The sequence below is a fragment of the Bactrocera oleae genome, chromosome 6, assembly GCF_042242935.1.
Source record: "Bactrocera oleae isolate idBacOlea1 chromosome 6, idBacOlea1, whole genome shotgun sequence".
NCBI classification, from domain to species: Eukaryota; Metazoa; Arthropoda; class Insecta; order Diptera; family Tephritidae; genus Bactrocera; species Bactrocera oleae.
This window is the reverse complement of record NC_091540.1, coordinates 40,114,238-40,130,495: the sequence shown is the minus strand read 5'-3', so window position 1 is coordinate 40,130,495 and position 16,258 is coordinate 40,114,238. Positions and strand designations below refer to the sequence as shown.

The window sequence follows — 16,258 nt, the reverse complement described above, 5'->3', positions numbered from 1 at the left end:
ACCTCCTTTGAATATCTGTATGATCTATGCAGCTAATGTTTTTGGGATCTTAAGTTTTATGTCAGCAAAAGTAAACATAATGATTTTGGGCAGATAATAAACTAATGAGGTAGGGTTTCCGTATAACGAACTGTTATTGAGCCCATACAAATATAAGTATATACATATGACTTTTTACATGTCTATAGGTTTTCCATGTGTTGTTGTCAGCCATTTCCCGTTGACATTGGCTTTATCGACTTTTAAGTTTACTAAATCGGCGCTGCAGATTCAGTCAGCATTTGCAGTTAGAGCTAAGTAAATGAAGCGAATAAGTGAAGTCACTCTATTTCTTGTGGTAAGTAAGATCAATGGGGTCCTGAGGAAATTCGATGCATATTCTGTTTTTTGCTAGGCACTCGCGTTTGGAAGTGTATATGGCGAGTGTGATAAGTGCAACTCTAATAATCCTGTAGCTTGTCACAGTGAGACGGTCTATTCGCTCTGCCTTAATGGTAAGTTTTTTTTGCATTCCTCTATTGTAGTAACTAATTTGAATACTAACTGTCACTGTTTTAATTGAAATTCAGATCAACCAACAATGAATTTCGTCACATGCCCCACAGATTATATATGTACAAGCGATGTGTTTGTATGTTATCCTAGAAATTCGTCAGTTGCTAGTTGCACTAATTCAACTGACGACGGATCGTCTCAATGTGGCATTTGCGCATCTAGGGGCAATTTGTATGCATGCCTTAACCAAACGACAATTGCGTTCTGTTTTGGCGATGATGTGCCACATTATGAGTCGCTTTCTTACTGTCCAGCAGGCACTGTCTGCGATTTGAATGCGGAAAGTGGATTTTGCACAGCCGCGACAAAATCTGCGGTATAATACTATAAGAGTTTATAAGAAAAAATTTCCATACATGATCAAATGGTATTGACTGAATTGTATTGAGTTATTTAATTTTTGTTTCAATCCTCAGCCAAGTTGCAGACAAAGTCAATGGACAACTTCGACGCCAGCAGTAACAACTAGTACGCTGAGCTCGACTACCACTACTTCAACAACCACACCAACAGTTCCAACAACAACAAGTCCAGTAGCCACAATTACAACAACTCCTGTATCTACCACAACAACAACTTCTGTACCAACAACAACCCCTGTACCCACCACCACAACAACTCCTGTATCTACCACTACAACAACTCCTGTACTCACAACCACAACAACTCCTGTATCTACCACAACAATAACTCCTGTACCTATGACTACAACAACTCTGGATTCGACTACAACCACTGAACACGTTCTTACACCTGAGGAAATTTGCGAAAATCATGACGCATCCGGTACCATAGCATATCCTGGTGATCTTACGTGTAAAGTGTAAGCAATTTTAATCTTTTCTTATTTGATATATGCAAATAAATTTCAAAATTTCAGGTCTATTCAATGTAGCGAAACCAATAAAGTATGGAAAGCAGTAGTAAATACATGTCCTGCGAATCAGTGGTTTGATCCTACTTTAAAGTTTTGTACCACAACATATACGTGTCTCACTCAGAGTACTTCAACAAAAACCTCTACACCAGATCCAAACACTACAAATTTACCAACAACAACGCCAACTCCAACTATTCTGGTACCTAACACTACAACAACTCTGAATCCGACTACTACCACTGAACACGTCCTTACACCTGAGGAAATTTGCGAAAATTATGGCGCGTCGGATACCATAGCATATCCTGGTGATCTTACATGTAAAGTGTAAGCATTTTTAATCTCTTCTTATTTGATGCATGCAAATAAATTTCAAAATTTCAGGTCTATTCAATGTAGCGAAACTAATAATGTTTGGAAAGCAGTCGTAAATACATGTCCAGCGAATCAATGGTTTAATCCCACTTTGAAATTTTGCTCCACAACACATACGTGTCCCGTTCAGAGTACTTCAACAACATCAGATCCAAGTACTGCGCGCACACTTACTCTTGAGGAAATATGCGAGGAACACGGCGTGGTGGAAACCATTGCCGCACCCGATGATAATACTTGTAGAAAGTAAGCAGCTTGAATATTTATAAATTTACAACTTCAGTGATATAATGAAATTTCAGATACATCGTCTGCTCGAAGCCTGGGGCTAATTGGATTGCTCAGGAGTATACTTGTAGGAGCTATTTTAATCCGACTACAAAAAGATGTAGCTCTACATATGTCTGTCCAACGTAGAAGTTTCGGCGGACCTAAGAGCGCTTATTACAGAAATATATTCAAATAATAGATATTGCTAAATAAGTTTCTTAAAATACTTACTTCCTGTTTTCAAATTTGTAAATTTCCCGACAAGAATCACACACACCGATTCTAGTTCACTTATAAATTAATAAACATGATACCTAAGAACATAAGGTAAATTAAATTTTCATTTATGGGGAACATATGTATGAACAAGTGGCTAAGGCGGTTGTATGACGCATCCCGTGTACAAATTGTAGCTTGAGTATTAAAAATGTGTAGCCGTAATGACTAAGGAAATTTTATGACTGATGTCTTTTGAGAAAGAAAAAGAAGTTTCATTCATTATTTTGATTGACACTTGCCTCAGCAAGATGGAGGATCAGACTTAGACGGTTATGTACAGTTCTTTGTGAACCCATATCAAACACTACGGCAGTTAAATATCAGCTTTTGTCAAAAATGCTTTAAACTTATCACAAATCTGCTTAGATGTTTTATTTCCGCTATTTCACCTGGACATCTAAAAGTAGGTGTTTTAGCATTGATCTGACAAAAGCGGGATATTCAAGGAGGAAGTGTTGATGATGATTCTATCTCATCTTCCTCCAAACAGCCAATTCCCCTGGCATCCGGTAAGATGTTCAATATTACTGCATGAATACCGATCGGACAGTGTCCAGTTAGACCCCTAACGATTTACCCTGGACCGGAAGAACCTAGCGACTGCACAGTTGCTGGTAGTTTACCAACGCTTGCTGAACTGGTTTGAGGCTTAATAGTCTAGCTCCTACACGTTCCCATTCCGTAGTTAATGAGGCTGAAGTACCAGTCCTAGCAAGGTCATCAGCTTTACAGTTCATAGAAAATCCAGTGTTGACAGGCATCTGAACCAGTCTAGTGTTCTTTGACTGAAAATTTTAACGGATATCAATATTCTAACCGAACAATCCAAATAATAGTCTAACAAATCGGTCCTAGTTTTACCCTGCATTGCTACGATCGTCATGGAACAATTTTATTGCAGTCGAATCAGTTTTAATACTGTGGCTGAAAAATGTAGGTGTATTAGGACCAAGCAACATTTAGATGCAAGCACGTGGTAGAATATTCTATAAATTTTCCATTTAAAAAAATAGGATACTATGGTCATGAATAGGCTTTTCCTTAAAACTACAAAATTGTCTGAGAAATAAGTACCATTAAGAAGGGTTTCAGCGGTTTTTATACTTTGAACAGGGTATATTAAGTTTGCCATGATGATTGTTACACCCAAAAGGAAACGTTGGAGACCTTATAGAGTACATATATCCCCGTCTGTCTGTCCGTCTGTATATGCGCGAACTAGTCCACTATAGCTGATCAATCATATACGAGTATATATTTTTCTACCAAGGTTTTGCCTTGGAATACGTATATGACTACTTGATACTTAGAAAATGTCGTATAATCCTATGCACTAAGATCCCTCCAAACATCTCTGTCATTTGCGGTTTCTTTATAATTTTGTATACCGAACTTCTTCATACCTTTCTCGAGTTCGTCAATCGATCTTGATCGCGGTCTTCCCCTTGCTATAGTGGTGAATGTTGTGGCCTCTATAATTTTCCTCTGTGCTCTCTTGTTGTCCTTTCTCTTACATGACCGATCCATCTTAGTCGCTGGGCTTTGATGAAGCGTATGACATTTTCACCTTTTAAAATCTGGTATAGCTAGCTCATCGTTCCATCTTATACGCCACTCGCTATTATCTTTTATTGCTCCAAAGATTTTACTTAGGGCCTCGAACTTGTTATAAGACTCGAATCCTAGAATTTTATTCCTTATTTTTGCGTTTGTCCAGAAACCAGTGCCGTTTCTGTGCCACTATACATATACAAAACAAGTCATATGTCTGTTTGCGAATTTCTCCAAAGTTCTTCCAACGTATTTCTTGAAAGGCCACGATGTCCATCTCACATTTTGCAAGTTCAGGCGATTTCATTCATTTTACCAGCTTGTAGCTTAATCTTTATATCTCATGAGCCAAGTTTCCATTCATTATACTTTTTCCGAGGCACTTGTGTTGCTTTTACGACAAATCATTATCGCCGAGTGGGTTGTCAACCCTACGTCGACGAAGCGGAACTCCAAACATATGATAGGTTGTTATACCTCAAGCTGTCAGGTTGCCATTTCTTTTTAGAAGCCTTCTATTAGGGTTATGCCGCCCATAATCGGTCACCAGAGCTTCTTTGGTTATTGACAGGGTGCACCGACTTGTAGGTGAGGTTGACGGTTAGATAGGAGAGGCTTTATAATCGCGTCACTAACCCATTGTCACCCTAAACTGACAGTAGTATTGACCGAAAAAGACTTGTCTTATCGTGAGAAAAGTGTAGTACGCTGCTATCTAAACTGACCGATCGAAATAGAGAAAAGGATTCTCCCTTTCATGCTCCAGTGAAGGGTCTCAGTGCAGTGAAGGGTATTCTAGTTTCAGTTGTCACCTTACAAATTTACATACGAGAGATGTAATACTTACTCAAACTCAATTTATAAAATGGATAAGTCAGTAAAATGCAAAATGTTTTATTATTGTAAATATTACATATGATATTTAGAAAAATTTGAAATTATTTTTTAATTTCTTAAAATCAAATGAAATGTTAACAATCATCCGGACGTTCCGTTTGACAATTTTGAGTTGCTGCATTAAAATAGTATTGGCAAATGTACTGATAGCCTAAATATTGACCAGAAAGCCGGTAGCAGTAAATATATCTAAAAAACAAAAAAATAATTTTGATTAATAAAAAATAATTACAGAAGGAACAAACTTGGTTAAACCAATGACACAATAATCATTATTTTCAAACACTTCATAAATTACAAGAACAATTTCATTTATATTGAGTGCCAAACCATTTATATAATTTTAAAATTTTTTTTAGGAAAACGTGTCCACCTAATTTCATTAAAATATCACAAATTTTGACCAGCCAAAACGGTTTAATGCCAGGGAGGAAAATCGGATATGATTATATAGGGTATATTAGGAGGCAGAGAATTGGAAGGGCTAATTGCATTACTTTTTGACACTTATTTTATTTTAAAGCAATTTTATAAATATATAAATGTGTATAAACATAAATATCAAAATAATGCATGGGAGCGAAAGCAAGTTTTCGTCGGATTTGATCGATTTTAGACATAAGAGTTAGTTATTATCATTGTCCTTTAATTCCAGAAATATATCTAATAGATTGACCGATATTTTCGACAGAAAGTCAGCTATACGCACTACGGTTCACAGATTCGGTATTTGGGGATTTCAACAGTTATGGTCCGATTTGGCGATTTTACGACCCCAGATGGTGTACCTCAAAGGCACTATTTGTGCATAGTTTTATCCGAAAATATTCACTAGTGCTTGATTTGTGTACTGGTGAGTAAAATAATCATAATCGTGGTTGCGGTCCGATTGTGCCCATTTTTACAACTTAATATCATATTTTCAGGACAATATTATGTATCGAATTTGGTTAAAATTATTTTTGACCCCGCATCCAATAAAGTCTTTTTGTACCATCTCGAGTGTACAATTTATTGTCTCTGGCACGTTTTTAACAACCCGTTATATGGGGAGGAGGCGGGATCATCAGCCGATTTCATCCATTCGTTCAGCTTCGATTGGGGTGCTTAAGGGATTTTGGTTATTATATCTTTAGTGGTTTATAAGATAAGTTCATTAAATAAATTTGAGGGTGGAGTCGCTCACATTTTTTTAAATTTTTTATTTAGAGCTGATTTACTTTATAGGTTTTCATTTAATGGCAAGGGAGACGAGTGCCAAGTTTATTTACGATAACTCAATTCGTACTTAAGTTATTGTTTGCCCAGAAGGACAGACGGACGGACAGACAGACAGTCACTTGGATTTCAACTCGTCTCAGCATCCTGAACATTTATGTATATAGAACCCTATATCTAACTCAATTGTTTTTAGATGATACAAACAACCGTTAGGTGAACAAAACTATTATACTTTGTTACAATATGTTGCAAAAGTATAAAATAATAAGCTGAAAATAATTCTTAATATAAACCGACAGTAATATCGACCGAAAAATACTTGTTTTATCTTTCTGTAAGGATGCGTTAGAGTAAATTTGGTATTCAAACGACACCATGGAAAGTTCATGCTTTTAGCTGTATAGTTTTAGGACCATTCTTTATTTTTTTTGCTGTACCTATCAAACTGTTCATTCTTTGGTAAGCGAAATTCTGTTTCTTTACCAGTAAAAAAAAGGTTAAAACATACATACAGGTGAACTAATAAAAACATTAGAAAAACTGTTATTACATATATTATATATAGATATACACACCTGGCACATGTTGTGTCACCATCTTGTCTAAACTTGCCTGCTTTGCCCATTTCAGCACAAAATGTGGTGGCATCTACAGGGGGTTTAGTTGATCCTGTTGTTGTAATGATTGCTGTTTCGGTTGTTGTATCGGTTGTTCCGCCTGTTGTTGTATCAGTTAGTATTGTATTGGTTGATATACCTGTTGTCGTAACTGCTGTTGTACCTGTTGTTGTATCGGTTGTTGCAACGGTCGTTGTATCGGTTGTTGTATCTGTTGTTGTATCGGTTGTTGTATCTGTTGTTATATCGGTTGTTGTATCTGTTGTTGTAATAGTGGTCGTATCTGTTGTTGTAACAGTTGTTGGAATGGTTCCTGTTTGGGTTGTTGTATCTGCTGTTGTATCGGTTGTTGTAATGGTTACTATTCCGGTTGTTGTTTCTGTTGTTGTAACAGTTGTTGTATCAGTGATTGAACACGATGGCTACAAAAAATAGAAAACGAATCCGATTACAAGTATGTTTGCATATAAATATAATATTAGAAACTGCCATCTATTGATAATTAAATCCATACTCACAGCAACAGTTAGTGCAGACGAACAAATTTGAGGGTTATTCAAATCACATACATATCCCAAGGGACAGTAATCAATGGAACTCGAATCTGGCGTTTGACCATTATAGCAAATGGCATAGATGGCTTCGTCGAGACAGGCGAAATTCTTCTGCGCAGATGCACACGTTCCACACTGATCTTCATAGCAAACGGGTACAGCGCCCTGTGCGGTGGCCTGACATATAGCTGCGTCGGCTGTGCAAACCGTGCCCGTAGGGCATGGAGTAGAGACAGCAATCGGCGTGTCGTCTACACAAATAGCAAAGTTCTGCTCATTCAGACAGGCGGCTGCACTCGCAAAACACTCGTTGCATTGGCCTGTGAAAGCTGCGTGGCCGAAGTGTTCATTTGTGATGAAGAGAAGCTACAATTGAAATGACATGGAATACTGTTAGGATTGACGTAAAATATTATCATCTCATGCACACACATAAATACTCAACTAACATTTGTAAGCACAACAATAAGTAACCGCTTAAAGCTCACGGGGTGGAACATTTTGCTTCGCGTCTGTCGAAATTGCTTGGTTAGCGAGTAACTATACTTTTCTATCTGTTTTAAAATTTTCCTAATGCTCTTCTTTTTTAAAATTGCCAATCAATTATAACCGTACATATTGTCTGGTGATATATACGAAAGTGTGCAAATAGTATGACAATGTTCAGCACTTATCAACCAGATACTTCTTGGCCCGTGCTTCTTCACCGGTAGCAACCACTAAACGTCTTAATAATTAGAATTACACTTGTGCCTTCCGCTTTGGTCATGAAGACTTTATTTTATTAAAAATTTTACCATTTAGGGATTTGAATACCCGATCTATCGCTTGCTACTCACACATTCGGCACACGCGGTCTTTTAAAAGTTGCCCCAGCAAACGGTTGAGATAAATAACTGATTTAACAAAATAATATTCGCCAGTTATAAAGATAAGACACATTTGGAAATTTCTGGTTAATTTTCAGATAAAAAGAGATATTTCCAAACACAATATAAATGCGTGTTTACTCCATGTAATCAGTTGAATCATAAAAGGAATCATTAAAATAACGTGTGAAAATAAACACTGATAAATATTGTTTCCAAGTTTATTTGTCTAGTCTGATTTCCTTTAACACTTGTATATATTTTATTGCTTCCATGCCAAATTTTTGGTGTATTACGTTTATGTGTGCTTTAGAGAATGGCAAATGGTAAACTCTTCATGGTGTTACGGAAGTACCATCGTGAGATATGTATACAGTGCGCGTCACTGGAATAGCTCTCGACTGAGTTTATTGGGAATGCCTAATTTTATTATTTTGAGTTTTTATTGCGTTTATGATCGGAAGTCATGAACATTTTGTGATTGGGTAAAAATAAAAACAACTCTAACGGTATTGTGAATTGATTGCATTTATTATGGCTTTTAATTAGTTGGTGTTATGTGTAAATGATCCACCATACTTACATAAGCCGTCTTCGATTCGCCATTTCTTTGCACGCTGTCCTTGCACTCTCTTTTTAAAAAAATCGCATGTAAAAGCTACAACAAAGTTATCGAATTGAATTCGTACAAGAGGGTACGCTAATACCTAACTAAAGTGGTATAACGGCAATCTTGAGTGATACCGAGTCTTGTTTGGCGTAGTTGAGATCAGTTTCACTATTGTGGATGCCTCGAATGATAAGTGAAAATACAATATAGTTTTTATTTTTTGATTTTAAAAATTTAAAACTCAAAAACCCTTATCACAGTTTAATAAAAACAAAATAAAGGAATTACTAAAAAACTTTTTGACGCGAAGAAAACAGAATTCCTCCACCAAGAAAGAATTGTAGCAGAATTGCGCATGCGTCAGAGAACATGTTAGCATAGGGTGTTGCCTGTTTATTTAAACATCTCGTATAGTTTGTTCGATTTACTATTCTCCAACACTTGGCGAATCGAAGACAGCTATCATATTTTGCTAAGCACATCAGAGATAAAATAAGTTTAATTTAAGGGACGCGGAGTGTGCATTATAAATATATTTGCGGTGAAATGCCAAAAGCAAATCTTTCGTTTCACACCCTTTACAGCTCTTAAATTTGTTAATATTTTTGTTATAGCTCCGTTACTTATCCACAATATTACGGAAATTCAGTACATACCCTTTTTTACTTCGAGGTTGATGTTCAACTTCAACAAAACAAAAATTGTGATTACATTAAAATCTATCTACGGGCTTATTCATTTATTTCGTACGTAAAATGTTTACTGACGATTGTTTGTGATGTGGAAGTACGAAATAAAATAAGTCAAACTTAAGGCTTCTATTTATATTTGCGCTGAAATCGTGTGTATTTTAATATTTGATGTGTGATATTTTACACGGCTATTAACCTATTACCCTATTTTAGATTATTAAGTTTTTTTAATTTTTTTTAGTTTAATTTGTTTGCATAATACAAATTTTATATTCTTCAACATGTTGCTACAGAGGATGACGAGACGAGTTGAAATCCGAATGACTGTTTGTCCGCCCGTCTGTCTGTACAAGCTGTAACTTGAGATAATATTAAGATATCGTGTTCATTGGCGAAAGAGGGAACAAATATGTAGATGGGCGTAATCGGATCACTGCCACGCCCACAAAACGCCATTGAACGATAACATCTAAATGCCATTACTAAGCCGCAAATTAAGAATTGATCTAAAGAGGCGCACCTGCGTTTTGAAAAATTTAATAAGTGGGCATGGTCACGCCTTCGGGTAAAATTTCACAGGAATAGTGCGTTTGAGGTTAAGGTTTAGGTCTAAAAATAGTCAAAATCTGACTATAACTCTTCAAGACTACAGATACCGGAAATATGGCCACCAGAGCCTATTTCTGAAGTTTTAGCAAAAATATCGGCCAATGTGTGAGACATATAATCGAAATTAGGAGAAAATCCTTTCCTTTTAATAGTATGTCTGTATTATGAATATAAAACTAATTGAGTACCTATGACCTAAAATATAACTTATTATAATAGCAAATTTGATCGTAATTCATTCTCGATTTCGTCGAATAATGAATGTTGAATTCTTTCGCAACATTTTTATATGTTGCAACATGTTGCTACAAAGTATATAGTTTTGTTTAGCTGGCTGTTTCTATCACCTAAAAATAATCGAGTTAGGGTTATATACATCTATGAAAATGATCAGGATGAAGAGACGAATTGATATCCGAGTGACTGTCTGTCCGTCCGTCTGTCTGTGCAAGCAGTAACTTGAGTAAAAATTTAGGTATCCTAATAAAGCTTGGTACACGTGTTCCTCGGCAAAAAATCGAGGTCGAGTACGTAAATGTATAATCGGACCACTGCCACACCCACAAAACGCCATTAATCGAAAACTTATATAGATCCATAACTAATCACTTAATTAAGACATAAAGCTGCAATTTTGCAAGGGAGATCGCAGTGGTAAGGGGCATCTGTGGGCTAAATTTTTTAAAAAAGCGACCGTTGCCATAAAACTTACCACATTTGCTTATGGCACATTGCTAAGAACCTCTACCAACAGTGTAAAAATGGATACAATCGGATTATAACCCCGCCCTCTCCTCTTATATCGATTTTGTTAAAAACTACTAAAACTGCGATAAATCAATAACTGAATGCACTCGAGACATGAAATTTTGCACCCACGGTGCTACTAGAAAGCTTCATGTATGTACTTGTATGATATATTTCTGGAATTCTGAGAAAATATTTCTTTGATAATAATATACCTTTATGTCAATAGTTACTTCTTTTAGCCCCCAAATACATTTTATAATATAAAGGTTTTCGAACTTCCAGTTGACTTTATGCCATATATATCGGCCAATGTGATAGCTATATTAATGAAATTGAGAAAGCCTGTTTTACTTAAGTTTACGCCCGATATGTAAAGCATATTAGCAATCTTGTACTTGCTATTGTTTAATGCCAAAAATGGGTGAAAGGAAACTCCAATTCTAATAAATTAAATTATTCCCATTATCCTAACGAACTTTATGCCGAATATATTGCTCAATGTGTAAGTTATCTTAATATAATTGCGTGGAAATATGTTCTGGAGCAACTTGTCAAATATAAAATCGTTTAAGGGGGTGATCCCATGTGATGGGCTCGAAAAATCGATTTATTTTTTGTTTCATAAATTGATTTCCTAACATGTCTAGAATACGGTAGTAAAGTGATTTTTAAAAATTCGGAGTCGTTTTAAGTATACATCGATTAGAAAAAGGAGCTGTTTAGAGCGGTTCTAAGCGTACTTGAAACTTCAAAAGCGTTTTTCTCAAAACTCTGTTTTTTAAACTTTCCTCCATGTTATCTCAAAAACTTGACTTGACCGAATGACTGAAATTTCTAGGGCACATTCAGCATATGTAAGCAGTAAATGCATGGAATGAACGATTATCAATTACAAATTCCAAAAATTTTAATTTTGTAACGCAAAATTCGAAACTATTTATTATCTACCAAAAGTCCAATTTTGGTATATTAATTTGATAATAATTCATTCCGTGAATTTTTTTTCCGAAAAGGCAATCAGCCGAAATCCTGGAAGAAGTGCGAGCCCTTGTTTCGAGGCAGGGGTGTTCTGCACACTGTAACTTATGTTCTATCTATAATTTATATAAATACTGTCGAAATATGTGTATGTTAATAAATGATAATAAGCTTAAAGCTGTATTTATTTACTGGTCACAGAAAACAAATCCTGAAAAATCCCTAAAAAACAGGCCGTTGACTGCATTAAAGCCAATCTATCAAGTATCCATTAAATTTAATTTTCGCAAAATAAATTCGAGTATTTGTAGAACATTACATAAAAATCAATCATCATCATTTTCCATACGAGCATGAATTTCCTTTTGTCTCTTTGGTTATAAGATTGTGACGTCAAAAGATATACAGAGGCGATTATGGTAAACAGAGACATACCTAAAGTCACGTATTCATTTTTATAGCTGCGAATCGATTATATATATGTGTGCACTAAATAAATAACTGTACATATATATATAATATATATGGTATGGTATGTATATATTCTCCATACTTTTTACAGCACGTAAACGCTCAATCTAGTGCGGTTTTATTAAATACTTGAGCACGAAACACTAACGACCGTAAATTAAACCTTAATTGTGGGCCTGGAAGGTATATGAAAAGAGTATCCAATAAATTTTTCAAAATACAGCGATACGATTTAGAGCACGAACGGATACTTCCATACATCGCAAAAGTCAACATCTAGATTGCTGACATCAAGTGACGTATAAGTCTTTTTCACTTTTAGACCCGAACTAGCGTTATTTAGCTAGGCTTTAAACAAAATATTTAAGGTTCTTAGAACAAAGACCAAAAATAAGTAGAGAGAAAGGACATTTCATTGTCATGCACGCTTTTTATATCAGCTGCTAGACTATTATTTTTGCGACATTGTTCTCCTTCGGCGCACAACTGAAAATAAATAAGCTATATCATTAACCAACTAACAATATAACATATTTTCTGCATTGACCTCATTTCCTTTTTGACCACTGTGTTGACTAGTCAAGCATATCATGTCTAGGACGGCGATTTCCTTTTTACATAAATATGTGGATCTGCTTGTATGGTTATATAAAGTATTATAATTATTGTATGTGTAAGTGACGAAGAAGAAATCTACAGGAAAACAACAATGCAGTCACTAGTTGGTGCACACATTCGTATCATATTTATTTTCAAGTAATGTACTAGACATATTTTTATATCAGTGTAAGTAGCAAGTGCGTATTTTAGCAGCCATAAACAACATTTTGCGCAGTACCTTTGCCATTTTTAGCGCACGATTAAGCCATGACTCTAATTAGCATTCTTAATATAGCTTAGAGTTGGCAGTTAACACAATAAATTGGATTATATTTATATTATATTTATGAAAATAATACAAACTACTTACATAAACAATGTAATTTGGCTTCAAACTAAAGAAATTACGGAAACAAAGTTTTATTTCGAAGCTATTGTACAAGGTGCGTTCCAAAGTAAACAGTAAAAAAGTAACAAAGTAAACTCTAGTGGCGCCATCTATATGTCGACTAGTGCGTTAGAATCTGCTATCCTTTATCGACTTCCAGTAAAACTTACATGACATTTCATTTATTGGAAGTGAAGTTATTGCATTTTAAGTGTCAGTATGTTTTTGTCATCGGTGCGAAAATGAGCTTCGAACAAAGAGCCAACATTAAATTTTGTTTTAAAATTGGTAAAACTTTTACCGAAACGTTTATGGCGATGATTGCCTATCCCGTAGCAGAGTGCACGAGTGATTTCAACGTTTTCAAAGTGGTCATGAGGACATAAATGACGATGAACATGTGGGCCAACCAAAATTCGTGATCACCGAAAATTCCATCGAAACTGTGCGTGAATTCATAAAAAATCAGCCGAAATCATGGAAATAGAATTGAACATCTCCAAAACATCGATTTATCGCATTTTGACCGAATATTTGGGCTTACAAAAGGTGTGTTCACGGTTCGTTCCGCACAAATTGACTGACAACAAAAAATTGCTCAGAATTCAACATCCGAAGGAGGAAAAGAGGCAAAAAAATACTCGAATTTCCTTTACAAGATTGTGACTGGTGACGAAACGTGGTGTTCTCAATATGATCCCGAAACGAAATGCCAGAGTGCTGAATGGAAGGCGCCGGACGAGCCGAAACCCCAAAAAAAGTCAAAAGTGAAGACAATGCTCATTTGTTTTTATGATTCTAAGGGTATTGTCCACAAAGAATTTGTTCCACCCGGCTAAAACGTTAATGCGGTATTCTACCTTGGAGTTTTGAAGCGTTTGGTGCGCCGTATTCGACGTGTTCGGTTCGAATATCGCGAAGATGGAAATGGCGTTTGTTGCACGATAATGCGCCGTCTCAGCGATCGACGCTTGTGGCCGATTATTTGACCAAAAATCACATTTTAAAAATCAACCACTCCCCGTATTCACCTGATATGGCCTGATATAGCATTTGCCGATGAAAGGAAAGCGTTATGCAGACGTGGAGGCCATTCAAAAGGCTTGCACCGGCATACTGGCGGCCATACCGGGCAACGAGCTAAAACACTCGTTCGACATGCTTTTGGACCGTTCAAAAAGCTGTATTAAAGCAGAAGGAGACTATTTTAAATAAAATTAATTGATTTTTTCGATAAAACCATTTGTTCTGTCTTATTTTCAAAAGTCCTGTTTACTTTGGAACGCACCTTGTACATCTAGTTTTAATAGCTAGAGTAAAAAAAAAAATTGTTTGACCTTAATTACGGCATTTCAGCGTTACTGAGTGATAGCCTATATATATATAACTAAACAACTTGACGAACTGAGAAGATTTAACAGTGTTACTGAAGGACCAAATTCAAGTTCTTATGTGGAGTCTTTTTTATTGGTGAAGGGTATTAAAGATTTTCCTAAGGTTAGGGGATATTTACGTGTAAGGTTGCATTGTAAATGCTGCCGTAATTATAGCCAGTCCAACCAGTGTTCGATTCGCTTTTCTCTTAAGTTTAATATAGTAATATATAAATATATGAAAGAAAGCTTAATTTGACCTTATGTATAAATCGTTTATTTTAAAACTCTTTGGTATGATTAGAACAATATATCAGTAAAGCTAGTAGTTCAATACTTTTGACACCGAATAATTTATCGGATTTCAAGAATTTCTCAGCGACGTTGACTTTGACTTTGTACGGCCTAGTCAAAAGTTTAGCCTTACAGCATTTAATTGGATACTAGAGAAAGATGTGGTTTGTTGAACGCAAGAATTCAAATCTCACTCTAAATACTAGAGTAAAGTCGTTTTGATGAGCGCAAGAATCTTCCTAGATATTCTACCTATTATCTCGAACCTACTCCCAGGCCGGTCATAATGTCACATTCTCATTGCAAGTTTAAGTTGCAGTTTCAGTGAATCCACTATAACTAGGCACCCATATGAGTCGTTTGGATGGCAGCTAGTTGCAAACAAGCGTGTGAGTACTGGGGTAGCAACCGCTTCTTGAAAATGCTACAGAGCTCTGGAGGACTAAACCTAAACATTTAAACATATAAACACATAATAAACATTTTAGACTATGTATTTCTTTTCCGTAAGCTTAAAATCAGAGAACGATGACGAATATTTAAGGCTTAATATCTCAAATAATCACTATGACGTATCGAATTTATCTTCGAATGTTTGTCTGTCATGCATTATCAGATATAACTTATTGAGACGTATTGATGAAATTTTGAACAAAATCTGTGTTATTTGATGATATTTAAATTTCCGCAACTTAGTTGTCGATTAGTCCACGTCACAATCTGGGCCCGTTTGGTGGACTTTAAAGCACACATACATATGTACAATATATGTTTCAATAAGCGAAATATAATCTAAAAATAATGTAAGTATGTTACTATTAGCAGCATGTCAACAGCATCAGTTGATTTTATTCTATACTGTCTTACAAATAACCAAAGAGTATATACATATATATATGTATGTACTCATATAAATATGTAGTCTTTCCAATGAATCGAAATATGTCTGGGTTCAATCAATGTGTGTATGCAATGATCGAATATGCTTTTAGCAAACAGTATACAACCTTCTCCATCCCTCTGCGCAATTTGCTCCTACAAATTTTCATTTTTATACATGCTTGGGAATTAACTACATAATGTATTTACATACATACATACATACAGGTGATGACATATATATGCTATGACTATAGAGTCCCTAGCCTTATGGGCTTATGGGTAAATAATCTGTATTGAATTATGCTACATATCCATATCTGTGTATAGTTTATATTAAGCTGTATTGGTATTTCTTTTTTAGATAAATCAGGTCAATGGGTTTTATTACTGTTGCAAGTTTTGATATTGTGAAGTGGAAAGTTTTCGCTCCGTGAATACAACAATCAGATCGATCGAAAAAGAATTAAATCGTACACAGTATTACATATATGTATACTAGGGTGGATCAACAAAATTAATGTTTTTTTCGCTTTGTATTCTGAA

General features: G+C 35.6%; 2 protein-coding genes across 2 annotated transcripts; one reads left to right on the top strand and one right to left on the bottom strand.

The window, feature by feature from the left end:
• Positions 1-267: 267 nt before the first annotated feature.
• Positions 268-2,393, top strand: LOC106616963 (integumentary mucin C.1). Its single transcript, XM_014233899.3, has 7 exons — positions 268-337; positions 395-494; positions 570-871; positions 972-1,378; positions 1,436-1,762; positions 1,820-2,056; positions 2,113-2,393. The coding sequence occupies exons 1-7, from the start codon at positions 302-304 to the stop codon at positions 2,225-2,227; spliced, it is 1,524 nt and encodes a 507-aa protein (XP_014089374.1). The 5' UTR covers positions 268-301; the 3' UTR covers positions 2,228-2,393.
• Positions 2,394-4,784: 2,391 nt separating this feature from the next.
• LOC106616936 (mucin-2) lies at positions 4,785-8,181 on the bottom strand. The gene is made up of 4 exons (XM_036365823.2): positions 7,649-8,181; positions 7,164-7,565; positions 6,604-7,067; positions 4,785-4,996 (listed from the first exon to the last, which is right to left on the bottom strand). Exons 1-4 carry the CDS (start codon positions 7,697-7,699, stop codon positions 4,882-4,884), a joined length of 1,032 nt encoding a protein of 343 aa, XP_036221716.2. The 5' UTR covers positions 7,700-8,181; the 3' UTR covers positions 4,785-4,881.
• Between the last annotated feature and the right edge of the window lie 8,077 nt (positions 8,182-16,258).

Bases quoted from the DNA above. Each gene is read 5' to 3' on its own strand.
- LOC106616963 (XM_014233899.3), top strand. From the start codon at position 302: ATGAAGCGAATAAGTGAAGTCACTCTATTTCTTGTG. The intron at 495-569 runs GTAAGTTTTTTT...ATTGAAATTCAG, and splicing joins CTATTCGCTCTGCCTTAATG to ATCAACCAACAATGAATTTC. The intron at 1,379-1,435 runs GTAAGCAATTTT...TCAAAATTTCAG, and splicing joins GGTGATCTTACGTGTAAAGT to GTCTATTCAATGTAGCGAAA.
- LOC106616936 (XM_036365823.2), bottom strand. From the start codon at position 7,699: ATGTTCCACCCCGTGAGCTTTAAGCGGTTACTTATTGTTGTGCTTACA. The intron at 7,566-7,648 runs GTTAGTTGAGTA...TTTCAATTGTAG, and splicing joins TTATTGTTGTGCTTACAAAT to CTTCTCTTCATCACAAATGA. The intron at 7,068-7,163 runs GTGAGTATGGAT...TATTTTTTGTAG, and splicing joins CGTCTGCACTAACTGTTGCT to CCATCGTGTTCAATCACTGA.